The 14,220-nt window shown below is 42.5% G+C and overlaps 1 protein-coding gene and 1 pseudogene across 3 annotated transcripts in view; both read left to right on the forward strand.

Annotated features, from left to right (window-relative positions):
• Positions 1 to 1,108: 1,108 nt before the first annotated feature.
• Positions 1,109 to 1,439, forward strand: LOC118661825 (annotated as a pseudogene).
• Positions 1,440 to 2,531: 1,092 nt separating this feature from the next.
• Positions 2,532 to 14,220, forward strand: part of CASP10 (caspase 10) — a 29,538-nt gene continuing 17,849 nt past the window's right edge. Inside the window, exons 1-6 of one of the 3 annotated variants that reach the window (XM_036319429.1) lie at positions 2,532 to 3,172; positions 3,270 to 3,324; positions 4,411 to 4,510; positions 4,718 to 5,071; positions 6,748 to 6,844; positions 12,673 to 12,808. In XM_036319429.1, the coding sequence (XP_036175322.1) occupies positions 4,725 to 5,071; positions 6,748 to 6,844; positions 12,673 to 12,808 (580 nt within the window). In that variant the 5' untranslated portion in view covers positions 2,532 to 3,172; positions 3,270 to 3,324; positions 4,411 to 4,510; positions 4,718 to 4,724. Of the gene's footprint in view, positions 3,325 to 4,410; positions 4,511 to 4,717; positions 5,072 to 6,747; positions 6,845 to 12,672; positions 12,809 to 14,220 lie in introns of all 3 variants that reach the window. The other 2 variants (XM_036319427.1, XM_036319428.1) reach the window with 2 other exon arrangements.

Below are 14,220 nucleotides of genomic sequence, written 5' to 3' on the forward strand. Positions count from 1 at the left end.
CCCACAAACAGAAACAGAAACAGCTATTGTTTCTGTTTATTTATTACAATCAGCTATTGTAATTACTCATCAGGCGATGAGATGATGTTAAGGAGATAATGTTTTGACTCCTGGTGGGTTGATCTGAACCTGCTTATCGTTTCCACTTGCTGGATTCACAGTTGAGTCACCTCCTCAATTGCTTTGCACAGGCCTTGAAAAGGAAACTTAACCCCCTTTTCATAATTTAAAAACTTAACCCTCTATTCACATAAGTATATGTGTTCTAAGATTTAAAATAATATGATTACTTTTCAGATTAATTCAGGTGCTCTATCTATCCTATATAATAAAAGCCTAATGTGCAAATCCATGAATGGCAGAATGACGGGGTGGAACGACTGGTCGCTATGATGCACACTGACCACCAGGGTGCAGACGCTCAACACAGGAGCTGCCCCCAGCCACAGGCCCCAGACCAGCCAAGGCAGGTGCCAGCAGCTCCCCCTCTCTGCCCCCTGCGCCTCCCCCACCATTGCCTGCCGGTTGCCCCACAGATTGGCCCTGATTGCAGGCCAGGCCTAGGGACCCTACCAGTGCATAATTTCATGCACTGGGCCTCTAGTTAGATTATAAATCCTCCCTCCCTATCATTTCCAGTGGTCGGCAAACTCATTAGTCAACAGAGCCAAATATCAACAGTACAACGATTGAAATTTCTTTTGAGAGCCAAATTTTTTAAACTTAAACTATGTAGGTAGGTACATTGTTATTAACTTAATTAGGGTACTCCTAAGCAATAAAAACGTCCTCAATCTGATAGAGGTATGTTTGCTGAGGTCCACCCCTTCCAACTCTCCCATCCACACTCGCCTTGTATACTTGTTTTGTCTATCTCCTTTCGTTCATCCTCTCTATATGTCCAAACCATCTCAACATACCTTTCTCAATCCTCGACACTACATCTTCTTTCACTCCACAACGTTCCCTAACATTAACTTAATAAACTTTACTTAAAGTTTTAAGTCTTAGTACGTTGAATAAAACTTGATATCATACTTAATAACGATATTATTTATTGATAAAATTAAATTCCTTACAATTTACCTTACAATATCCATGAAATTAAATCATAACAATGACTCTCTCGGGTCCTTGTTTCCAAGATGACCAAGAAAAGAAGGAATAATGGTCTTGCCAAAAAAGGCCGAGGCCATGTGCAGCCTATTCGTTGCACCAACTGCGCCCGGTGCGTGCCCAAGGACAAGGCCATTAAGAAGTTTGTCATTCGAAACATAGTGGAGGCCGTAGCCGTTCGGGACATCTCTGAAGTGAGTGTCGTTCTCATGAAGCCCGGAAGGACCGAACACCCCCACCCCGATTCAGACCTGCGGGTGCTGCCCCACGACCTCCACCAAAGCCCATGTAAGGGGCTGAGTCTTTAAAGAGTGAAGAAAAGTTCTCTGGGGGGGGGGGGGGGAATAAATGGAAATTGTATTTCAAAAATCAATCAATCAATCATGATAATGACTGACAAACACTAATGTGAACAATGGCCTTGCATCTCCTTGGAAAGTTTGGGTAAGTCAGGTTTGTATGTTGTTGTTTTTAACTTTAGGCACGATTCCAGGTTCTCATCAATAAGACGACTTCTGCGCACGGGCCACAAAGTTTCAATCACACTGTATGTGCGCGCCCGCACGAGGTATTTTGTGGAAGAGCCACACTCAAGGGGCCAAAGAGCCGCGTGTGGCTCGCGAGCCGCAGTATGCTGACCACTGTCCTAGAGCTTTCCATTGGCAAATGCTGCCTCCTGGAACTGAGGGACAAAGGTTTTGAAATAAGCCTTTGCTCCTTTGGCCATTTCATGTCCATCCCTTCTGGGGCTTATTGGATAACTTTGGGGCCTGGGAATAAAGTGTCCACTCTGGGCAAAGGGATGTGGTTGTGGGAGGGTGCGAGTGCCGCATTTACCAATGCCGCCATCTTGACTGGAAGCCCCATTTTAACCATTTTTAAGGGTGCACGTTAGTGGCATTAAATACATTTTCCTGTTGTGCGACCATCACCACTAGGACTCGTCTTTCTTTTCTTTTTCTTCTTCTTTTTTAAAAATCTTCACCCGAGGATATTTTCCCATTGATTCTTAGAGAGAGGAAAAGAGAGAGAAACATCGATGTCAAAGAAACACATCGGTTGGTTGCCTCCTGCACAAGCCTGGACCAGGGCCTCAGCCAGGGAGGAGCCTGCAACGAAGTACAAGCCCTTGACTGGGATCGAACCTGGGACCCTTTTGTCCTCAGGCCAATGCACTATCCACTGAGCCAAATTGGCCAGGGCAGGACTTGTCTTTCTTAAACCCAGAGGTTCTCTAGATGATGCCTAGGATCTGGAAATGACAGTTTAACATTTGCTAATAAAGCATAATAAATTTTACTTATTTTCAGAGATGAAGTATCCAAGACTCTGGAATTCTTCCCAGAACTTGGCAACATTTGAATTATCGTGTAGTGATTTAGAGCCAAACCTGCTGGGTGAGGTTTGGGTCTCCCACTAGCTCGTTGTATGACCTTGGGCAAATCTTTCTGTGTCTGAGTTCTCATGTCTTAAAAAAGGGGTCATTGGGTGACCTAGTGAACAAAGCATGCTTGACGCATAGTGATATACTGGTGAGTGTTAGGTATTGTTTTTGTTTTTAGAAATAATGTCTTCAAATTCTCTTTCCTGCTGGACTGAATGCACTGTGAGGGCAGAGACTGCATCAGTTTTGTCTACTGTTATTTGACTTCTTTGTAGATACCTCAGATTGGCTTATCTCTCAGCTCCTCCTCTGCCTCCTCCTCTTTTTCTTCTTCCTTTTTGCTTAAAAAATTTTTGTTGTTGTTGTTGTTAATTTGTAAATGGAGTTGTTGAGAAAAGATTAAGATGGGTGACTACTGTTCATGAGATTCTGGGTTTTATTAAGGGAACTTGGGGAAGGAAGTGGTTGGAAAATGGACATTTTTTTTTAAGACAAAGAAAAGGCTAGAACACTTAAATCCTGAGCTCTATAGTGTGCATCTGCCTTTAGGAGGTGCTGTTGATCAGGATTATCCTAATGCAAGCAAAGGGAAATGGGAAGGGAAAAGGCAGCGATGACATCAACAGGAAATTAATATTAAACCTGAGGGCCCAGTATTCATTGCAGTCAGCAGTAAGCAAGTCTGAAGTTTTCCTCCCGCGTAAATGGGAGCTTTCTTGAAACTTGGAGCCCAGAGAGGATCCTAATTCCTTTAAAACTTTGTTTTCAGGTAATTTCCCCAAGAACCACTTACTTCCAGAGGATCCGTGGCATCTGATTTGAAGGTATGTAGTTAACTACTTTCCTCTGCCGGGAGTCAGACAGTCCAGCATTTCCCCCTTGCTTTCTGTCATAGAAACTTGCAAAAACTCTTGTTTTCAGCAATGGCATGATTTCTGCCTGGATTTATTAGCCTCCCCATGGAAAATGAAAGTTTAAAAAGCCTTAGGAAGGCTTCGACACAGCCTTTTACCGGCAGGAATACGCTCGTCTCCATTCAGGAAGCGAGAGATTTAGGATCTTCAGGAAACTTCAAGGCAAATGTATAATGAGTTAGAATAAGAAGATCCCATGGATGACCCCATTTTTTTGTTTCCTTTTTCTAATAATAAAAGTAATATGTATTTATTGCGTAAGATTTGAGAAACTCACACAGGAGCCCAGAAGAAAATTTATATTTTATATAATTAGACCATCGAGATATAACCACTCTTTGTTATTGATGTTTCATTTTTGCTATGTTCTCTTTCCTTTAGAAAGTAGTTTCTTCTTTCTAAATAGCCATGTCTTGCATAGTGGATATATACCTTGTCCTTATATGATGAATAATATTACATTGAAAAATGTTGTCAATTTATTGATCCTCTTATTAGTATGAAATTTAGTGTAGAAAAGACCAGTTTATGCACTGCTTATGTGGAAATATTGACTTAGTTACTCTGTGACTTTCTATATTGATCTGAGCAACTCTTGTCTAAAACCTCCCTGTATTTCTGGGGTCTAGGATTATGATTATTCTTCCTGTGGGTTACAAACCTGTACTGTTCTGGTTAGTAATATTACCTTGCCATCCTTGGGTTGGTAAGCACTTCAGAAATATAACCCCCCATTGCTTTATTTCTAAACTGTGGGGCATAAATCTAAGTGCTAATTCTGCCATTTGATGGCAATGACTTAAGAGTTCTAACCAGACCCTGGCAGCTCGGCCTACGGTAGCTCAGTTGGTAGAATGTCCAACACCGAGGTTTCCAGTTCCATCTCCGGTCAGGGCACATACAAGAATCAACCAATGAATGCATAAATATGTGGAAAAAGTCGATGTTTCTCTCTCTCAAGATCAATAAATAAAAAAAAATTTTTTTTTAAAAAAGAGCTCCAACCGGAAGACGAACTCCAACGGAAACTGTTGTGCTGAGTTGTCCTCCATTTCACTCGCTTCTACGGGGACATTTTGATTTCAGAGAAGTCAGGGTAAATGGCATCCCCAAAAGCTCCCCGCAGACCTCCCAAAGGGTTCACACACAAGTGTTGGCTATTGGTTTTTGAAATAACTGCACAATCATTTTCCTGTCAGTAATGTTTAAGTTTCCAGGAAAGTCTAGTGCCCGGGAGGGAGGAGGCTGTAGGCGGGAGAGGGCCTGGGAAGTGGAGGCTACCCCGTCTCTCTGTCTTTTCCAGACTGGCCATGTCATCCGGCATTCAGAGTTGGATTCCCGGTCCGGAGGATAATGGTAGGGAGAAGCTGCGCAAAAGGCTTGTGCATATTGATTCAAACCTTGAAGACCTAGAGGTGCAAAAATTGAAGTTTCTCTGCCGAGACTTCGTCCCCAGCAGGAAGCTGGAGAAGGCCAGCTCGGCCTTGGATATTTTTGACCATCTCATTAACGAGGAGCGGCTGAGTGAGGAAGACCCCTTCCTCCTGGCGGAACTCCTCTACATCATGAAGCAGAACTTGCTGCTGAAGTACCTCAGCTACACCAAAGAGCAAGTGAAGGATCTGCTGCCCACCCGGAAGCAGGTCTCCCCGTTCAGGTGAGGAGGGGACTGCCATCAGGCAGAATGGGTGTCCAGTTAGGGGTCATTCAGGCCACTGGGCCTCAGAAGGAGACTGAGGTTTCCTCAAAGGATCTCACTAATATGTGGAATGTAATGAACCAAATACACCGATGATCAAAAATAGATCCAGAGACATAGAAGCATGAACCTCAGAGGGAAGGGGGTGGGGGTGGGGGGAGAGAACAAGCAAAGAACTTGTATGTATGGATGCATAACCCGTGGACACAGACAATGGGGTGGTGAGGGCCTAAGGTGCAGGGGACAGGAGCGGGCTGGAAAAGGTTAATGGGGGAAAAAGAAGGGCCTATGTCAGTGATGGCGAACCTTTTGAGCTCGGCGTGTCAGCATTTTGAAAAACCCTAACTTAACTCTAGTGCCGTGTCACATATAGAAATATTTTGATCTTTGCAGTCATAGTAAAACAAAGACTTATATTTTTGATATTTATTTTATATATTTAAATGCCATTTAACAAATAAAAATCAACCAAAAAAATGAGTTCGCGTGTCACCTCTGACACGTGTGTCATAGGTTCGCCATCACTGGCCTATGTAATACTTTCAACAATAAAGATTAAAAAAAAGAAGAAGAAGAAAGAAAGGAGACTGGGATTAAGATCTCTTGGGTCTCTTTCTTATGGACCTTCTTGGGTGTCTCTGATCAGCAACGCTAGGAGATTTCTCAGCTCTAGGTACCATGGAGCTGAAACGCTGGGATTCTCGGGCCTGGCAGTGGCTTCCCTCAGCTTCGTATCTCACTGCCACGGGAAGCCCACCCCAGCACAGCAGGCCCATGCGTTCCTCCTTCCCAGTCTGCAGGCCCTCAGACAGTCCTCTCGTGTGTCTGCCTATATTCAGTGATTTGAGAAGGAAAGAATGCATACTCAGCAGAGTGAAATGCCTCTGTGTGAGGGAGGGATGTCATTTAGGCGTGTCTGGTTACATGTTTTGGGTGAGAGAGGTAAAATACAGACATCAGGCCTGTCATGGTCAGACCACAGACACCACTGTTTTACATGGTCCCGGACATAGCTGCAGAGACCCTCACAAGGAGGAGCCTTCGAAGTGCGGTTTTATCGAATTGGCTGGGTGATTATGTCCTTCAGGCTTTAACATTCGGACTGGCTCCCAGAACCTGAGCTACCCTCGCTCAGCTCAGTGAGGGAATGCTGGAAATCTGCTGTTCAATGACAGAGGGCTGGTCTCTGGCGTGCAGAGGCATCAGTGTGTGAGCGAAATGTTTAGCTTTTCTGGTGATTCACTATATGACTACCCAGAAGTCGGGGTATTGTCCTTTCTCTTTCAAGAGTGGACTTGACATGGCTGGGCATCAGGTTCTCTGTGACAAGGGCCTGTAGAATAACCCAGAATTCCTCCAGTGGAGTTGGGAGTCGGAATGCCAAAATTGTGTTCTGTGCTTTCCTGGCACTAGACTTGGAACCAGAAGGCCTGTCCCTACTGTTTACTGTGTTACCATAATTTAAGAGGCCACTTTGAAGCTCAAAGTTTTAGTTTTTGAATCTATAAAGAGGGATTAATCACAGGGCTGTGGTCATGTACCTGAGAGAGAACATTTGTAGATGCACTCGATTCACAGTGCTGTCCTCTGCACGTGAGAGGCTTCATTTGACTCTTTGGTTGTGTGTGTCTTAGAAACCTGCTCTTTGAACTGTCAGAAGACATCGACTCAGAGAGCTTGAAGGGCATGATCTTCATTCTGAAGGAGTCCTTGCCGAAAGTCGAGACGCCGGTGAGTGGGTCACACAGAGCGGGGGGTCTCTGTGAGCATCGCTCTAATCTGCGTTTGGGAAGATGCTGGGGAGGGTTTTCAAGATGGTGTATTTTTTGCGGGAGACCATATCATCAAAGGTTAGGAATATCGACGTTGGTGTCGAACGGGCCTGGATTCTAGTGCTGGTTCTGCGACCAATTTCTCCATATGTGAGGCTATGATCGAAGATTTCTGCGTCTCCATTTTCTCATGTACCATGCCAGCTCCTTCCAGCACTGTTGAGGGGATTCAAGAAAATAATGTACACGAGGCATGAGCATAGGGCCCGTATTTGACAAACAGTAACCGTGCAGTAAGTGATTAACTGCTACTGACATCCACTATGTTTTATGATACAGAAATGAATGTTCAGGGCACAGCCAAGAAACGAGGAGGTGGGAAATAAAGGCAGAGCGGGACTCATCGCTCGTCACCTACACTAATCGAGGTGTCTGAGGGAACCGGGTGTCCTTTCCCGTGGACTTCACAGGGTCTCCCATGTAAGGTTTCTGTGGAAATCAAATGAAACAGTTTGAAGATGTGTTTTTTAAAGAGCTATATAGGTGCTTTGAACTAATAGTAATGCTTTTAATGTTAATATAATGCTCTTTGCTAATATTCTTACTGTATTGGCCATATTTGCTAATATTCTTGCTATATTGGCGGGGAGGTAGTTGCGTGTCTCTCTTCTGGGCCTCAGTACTTTATATTTTCTCTTTTGACTCCAATAGCAGCTTGTGGCAAGAAGTTAGTTGATTTCTGAAGGGACCAGTTTTCAAAGTTTACCCTGTAACATGACTCTGTGTTATTTACCTGCTCCTTTAATTAGATTCTAAGTTGTATAATATTTCATAACATACAAAAATACATGTGGCATATGGAAGTTATGAAATGTAGCCCTAAGCGAACAGCCATAAATTCCCCCATTCAACTTATGAATGAGAACCTCACCAATTCTCTGAGCCTTCATGTGCAGCCACCGTGTCACATTCTCTCTGAGCAACTGATACTAAATAACTTAAAAAAATAACCAAGGATTGGGAAGCTGTGATACATGTGGTAGGTCAAATGAACACCATGCTAGTAATTCATTAAATGGTGTGAGACCTATAGACCTGAGCAGGTTATGTCTCTGTTTTGGCCATAATCTTTGAGTCCTTTTTTTCCCTTTTCAGAGCCCTCAGGGACTTAAGCCTTTCGTGTCCTTAGATTGGTTATCTCTAGAGCAGCGGTTCTCAACTTGTGGGTCGCAACCCCTTTGGCGGTCCAACGACCCTTTCACAGGAGTCGTCTAAGATCTTCCTGCATATCAGATATTTACATTACGATTCGTAACAGTAGCAACGTTACAGTTATGAAGTAGCAAGGAAAATAATTTTATGGTTGGGTCACAATATGAGGAACTGTATTTAAAGGGCCAGAAGGTTGAGAACCACTGAACTAGAGGTCCTTTTCTCCCACAGATTGGTTGTGAGTTCCTTGGGGGTGGGGCTGAGCCTACTCATCATTATCACCCCAGAACCTTGTAATGCAATCTACCTCTTTCTCTTTCCTTTTGGAAAAAAAAAAAAAAGAGCCTGAACTTTCTGTTTATGTGATTTTACAATGAATAACTGGGGGAATTGGCAGGATAAACTAAACCTCCATGATGGGGGGTGCAAAGATATATTTATGACATTCTCGTTGTTGCCCCTTGTCAGAATTTTCTTCCTTAGAAACTTCCCTGGAAGTTTTGATAGCTTCCTGTTATTGTGTTATTTTTTTTACACTTTTTTGTTGTTGTTTTGTTGTTACCTGAGGACATTTTTTTCCATTGATTTTTAGAGAGAGTGGACACAGAGAGGGAAACTTCGATGTAAGAGAGAAACATCGATTGGTTGCCTCCAGCACACACCCTGATGGGTGGGAGGTGGGGGTTAGGGGGTAGGGGCAGGAATCGAGCCTACAACCGAGGTATGTGCCCTTGACTGGAATCGAACCTGAGACCCTTCAGTCTGTGGGCCAATGCTCTAACCATTGAGCCAAACTGGCTAGGGCTTTTCTTTCTTTCTTTTCTTGAAAAACATGCACCAAAATATAAGTACAGTAAAATGACACAAAACAAACATACATGAATGAATTATTATAAGGCTAATATCCTTGAAATCACTACCTAGGTTAAGAAATTGAACTTTGCTAGCCCTTCCAGAAACCCCTCCATGTGCCCCATCCCAATCACAGCCCCTTCCCCTCCCCTAGAAGCATCCACTGTCCTGGCTTTTATAGTAACCAGGGTCCTATGTCTCTTTATGGTTGTATCATCTACCTGTGCATCTCTAGCCCTCAATTTAGTCTTGTCCAGTTTTTTTCTTTGAAGTGTCCTTTAATCTATAGGTTAAACTCCCCTCCCACAATCCCTTTCTTTTGTTTAAAATGTGTTGACGACCCTGAGGACAATTGGCCCATGGAATTTCCCCTAGTCTAGGTTTTGCTAATGTGTGTGCTTGGTGCAGTGCAGCAAGCTCTTCTATCTTCTGCTTTTCCTGAAAATTGGCAACTGAATTCAGAGGCTTCGACAGACTCAGGTTAGAATCAGGGGTGGGCAAACTTTTTGACTTGAGGGCCACAATGGGTTCTTAAACTGGACCGGAGGGCCGGAACAAAAGCATGGATGGAGTGTTTGTGTGAACTAATATAAATTCAAAGTAAACATCATTACATAAAAGGGTACGGTCTTTTTTTTTTTTTTAGTTTTATTCATTTCAAACTGGCCGGATCCGGCCCGCGGGCCGTAGTTTGCCCACAGCTGGGTTAGATCCTTTTGACAAGAACATAGTGGTCTTTTGTTGCATCCTTTCATTGGGAGGAACAGAAATCTTGGTTTTCTCTCTCTTTTTTTTACTCCTCACCTGAGGACATGTTTCCATTGATTTGGGGGGGGGGGGGGGGGGGAGAGAGAGAGAGAGAGAGAGTGAGAGAGAGAGAGAGAGAGAAGCAACAACACTTTGATGTGAGAGAGAAACACTGATTGGCTGCCTCCTGTATGCGCCCCGCCGCCGCCTGGAAACTGAACCTGCAACCTGGGTGTGCACCGGGACCAAATCGAACCTGCCACCTCTTTGTGTACAGGACAGCGCTCCAACCAGCCGATCCACACTGGCCAGGGTCTCTCTTTTTTGATATTAGCAACTATTGATATTTAACGGTTTTATATATTGACTCTTTGGGGGTTGCAAATGGGATTTTTGAATTCTCTAATTTGTTTCCCCCTTGTCTATTTGGTTACCTGGTGATACAGTTTATATATAAATCCTAGATTCTTTTATTTACCCAGTGTTTATGATGACTGACTGGTTCCCTGTCATTCTCTGAACGTGACCCATTATAAAAAAAACAGTTTGAATTCATAGATTGAAACATATTTGGGTTTCAGTCTATTGCAATTATTACCCTCATTGAAGTTCACATTGTCCCATTTTTGCCCAGTGGTAACCTCTTCAAGTTGGCTCCTGTGTCATTTTTACATGAATTCAGTGTGATTATTTACAACAGTTGAAAATTTACTTTGCATGTACTATACCTATTATCTTCCCCCCCCTTTTTTGGTTGCAATATATCTACATTGTTAGAGTACATGGCCACATGTGTATATACTACACAATCTTTAACATTTTTATTTATTTTATGTTTACACTTTCTTTTAATCTTCATTTAGTTCTCTTTCTACAATTAAATATATATGTGTGGAAACCTAGAATACCCTACAAAGGTCATTTTTGTACCACTGGCCGGTAAAGAATTTATATCTCAGATTGAATTTTTTGCAATTGCAATTGCAGATAATGTAGCCTTATTAAGTCCTGGTATGGAAACTCACCAGCACTTAATAGACTGCATCATATACACACACTCCAATGAACTCGTCCTCATCCTTATGTTATTGCTCTAACTTCCTTCTTCTCTCTACTGCCAAACTGCTTGAAAGAATAGTCTCCACACACCCTTCCTCCACTCACTCAATTCTCGATCACATTCCATGCATCCCAGTATGCTACAGCTTTCATCACTCCAGCCATACTATTCCTGCTGAAGTCACCACACAAGCCCACATAAGCGGATTTTTAGTTTCTCATCATTGCCCCACATGGTTTTCTTTGCCTGGAATGTCCTTTTCCATGTTGGCAGTGAAGCATTAGTCATCCTCCAAGGTGCAAGTCAAGTCTCTCCTCCCATGGGCAGCTGTGTGAGGCCTGCTGTGTCGAATAGATGATACATTATTGAGTGGCATCAACATTTAAGTCATCTTTGACTCTTTCTTCACGTCTTCACCCACTTCCAATTGAACTTCAAAACTCACCAAATTGCAACTCAGAAATGGTCTCAAGTCCAGTGCCTCCTCTGCATTTCCACCACCAGGTCTTGATCATCTCTTCACCAGAGTATTTAGCCTTTCTGCCAATATTTTCTCTCGAATCCATTCCTTCTCCAACCTATTCCAAAGTCTCCTATTTATAAACAAATCTATTCATGTTACTGTTCTCAAAAACTACTATTGGTACCCCTTGGGCCATGGGACACTTGCCCAAATTTCTACATGGTGTGTGTGTGTGTTCTTTCACCGTCTCTTATCAGCCCATTGCTCCAGCCATGACCTGGCTCTCACCCATGGTTTGTGCTCAAAGCCTTCTTTTCAATATCCTGCACACACTGCCCCTTTTCGACTGTTCAACCATTCATCATGTCTAGAGACCTCTTCCCCAGATCCCACTCTGCTAATAGTGTTCACTTTCTGAATATTTTCTCTTTTCTGGGGGCTCTAGTATAATTTTGTTCATATATACTTTCTTTCAGAAGCAGCTTAATACATTGAGAAGCCCTAATCATTGAAAAGATTTGGTGGCTTCTATCCCCTATGTAATTCAGTATTAAAATAATACTAGCCAATTTGAGCTTTTCCCAGGAGTACTTATGAGATTTTTCTTTTAAAATACCAAATATAACATTCTTTCAAAAACATTTTATGCTCATTTCCTTGGTGCCTCTGTTTTGCTGCTGAGTTAAAGGTAGTACATACAGCTCAATGGTTAATGAAGGAGACTTCACTGCCACTTACTGGCTCTGTGACCTTGGACAAGTTGTCGACTCTGTGCTTCAGCTGTTTCATTTTTAAAAAATATATTTTATCGATTTTTTACAGAGAGGAAGGGAGAGGGATAGAGAGTTAGAAACATCGATGAGAGAGAAACATCGATCAGCTGCCCCCTGCACACTCCCCACTGGGGATGTGCCCGCAACCAAGGTACATGCCCTTGACCGGAATCGAACCTGGGACCCTTGAGTCTGCAGGCCGACGCTCTATCCGCTGAGCCAAACCGGTCAGGGCCAGCTGTTTCATTTTTAAAATGGAGATTGTAGTAGTATCTACCTCACTGAGTTGTTTTTGAGGTTAATATATGGCAGGCACTGAATGGCATGTAGTATTCAAGGTGTCTCAGAAAATGTATACACACTTTGAATAGTTATAAAGGCAGTGTTTATTAAGATACATTTCATTTTCAAAATGCAATTGAAATTAAAGACATGATGTGTATACATTTTGGGGGGAGACACCATATATACTAGTATACTGGCTTTTGATATGAATACAGATTTTATAGAGATTGACTTGGTCATACCTCTTCCCCCACACTATTGAACTACTCTGGGATAAACAACCTACGTTATTCATCCATGCAAAACCTGGTGCCTCATGGCCACGTAGGCAGTGTTTAATGAATGAATGGATAATCAGTAGGCAAGTAAATGTGACTCCATTAATTCTCTTGCAGACCTCTCTAAGTTTCCTGGAACATCTGGAGAAACAAGCTAAAATAGATGCAGATAATCTGATCTTACTGGAGGATCTCTGCAACACTTTTGCACCTCATCTTATGAGAAAGATAGAAAAATATAAAAGAGAGAAAGGTAACTAACTCATGCTTACTTGCTTGCAACAGACCATGGGAATTCTTAAATTAACTGGTCACATGTGATGTTATCAGTCTGATAATATTCTCTGGGAAAGCCAGAACTCTCCTGAGCTTGTTTATTCAACTCATTGATTGAGTGCATACTTTGTGCTAGACACAGTTTTAGAAGCTCCTCTTGGGAACTTGTATTCTAGTCGGAGGAAAGTACTTTTAGACAAATATCTTCTTCTTATTCTTATGTGGGAGTGAGAGTACAGGAAATCAGTTAGAATGAAATAACGAAAAAGGAGGCAGGATAGCACAGGGAGTATGCTATGGAGTCAGATTGCCAGGACACCATTTATTAGTGGTGCTGTGGCCCCTGCCTTAGCATTTCTACGCCTCACTTTCCCTATCTATAAAATGAGGTAATGATAGTACTCGCCTCATGGTTTTTCTTGAAGATATGAGTTTTATTGTATTTTAATTAATTTATTGTTAATCCTCATCCGAGGATATTTTCCCATTGATTTTTAGAGAGAGTGAAGGGAGGGGGAGAGACAGAGATAGAGAGAAACATCGATGTGAGAGAGACACATTGATTGGTTACCTCCCACATATGCCCCTACCAGGGCCGGCGATTGAGCCTGTAACCCAGGTACTCGCCCTTGATGGGGAATCAAACCCAGGGCCCTTCAGTCTGAGGGCTGACACTCTACCCACTGAGCCAAACCGGCTAGGACTTGAAGCTATGCATTTTCTAATTCCTATGAAACGCTTGTCTGGCACAGAATAAAGCATTCAATACATGTTTGTTGGAGAGGAGAGTCATGAAAACTTTCCTATGGTACTCTCAGAAATTACTATCAGAGAAGAAATTTATTATTCTACTTTTCTATTTTGAATAGGTAGGATTGCTTTGGTATAGAGGCAATAGCACAGGGCAGAAATCAAACCTGGCTGCCTCACCGTGTATCAACTTGTGAAAAGTTGTGTTTCTCTGGGTCTATTTCTCCACTGTTAAACAAGAGCTACGGATAAAAACTCCTGAGTATATTTGGAAGCCTCTAAGCCACACCCATATTTACTTAGGTGAATCAATCTAGTGTGCAAATTTCTGTTGTTGAAAATGAAACTAGCCAAAAGGAAACTCCTCTCTAAGAATTCTCTAAATACAAGGTGAACTTTGGAACAAAATATATTGTTGTTAAAATGATAAACTCTCAAACCACAACTACAACAATGAATGAATGTATAATTTAAGTAAAAGTTATGAAGAAAAAAATGCAGGTCTTCTAACGAGCAGAGTATCAAGTGAGAAATAAAAAGCAGGAAGTTGATGTCGAAAGTATATTTGGAATCCTCGTCTGAACTCTGAGGTTTTGTTTTCCGATCACATTGCCATTTTCTTGTCATGTACCCGACACG

Source organism: Myotis myotis, unplaced genomic scaffold, assembly GCF_014108235.1.
Source record: "Myotis myotis isolate mMyoMyo1 unplaced genomic scaffold, mMyoMyo1.p scaffold_m19_p_8, whole genome shotgun sequence".
Lineage (NCBI taxonomy): Eukaryota > Metazoa > Chordata > Mammalia > Chiroptera > Vespertilionidae > Myotis > Myotis myotis.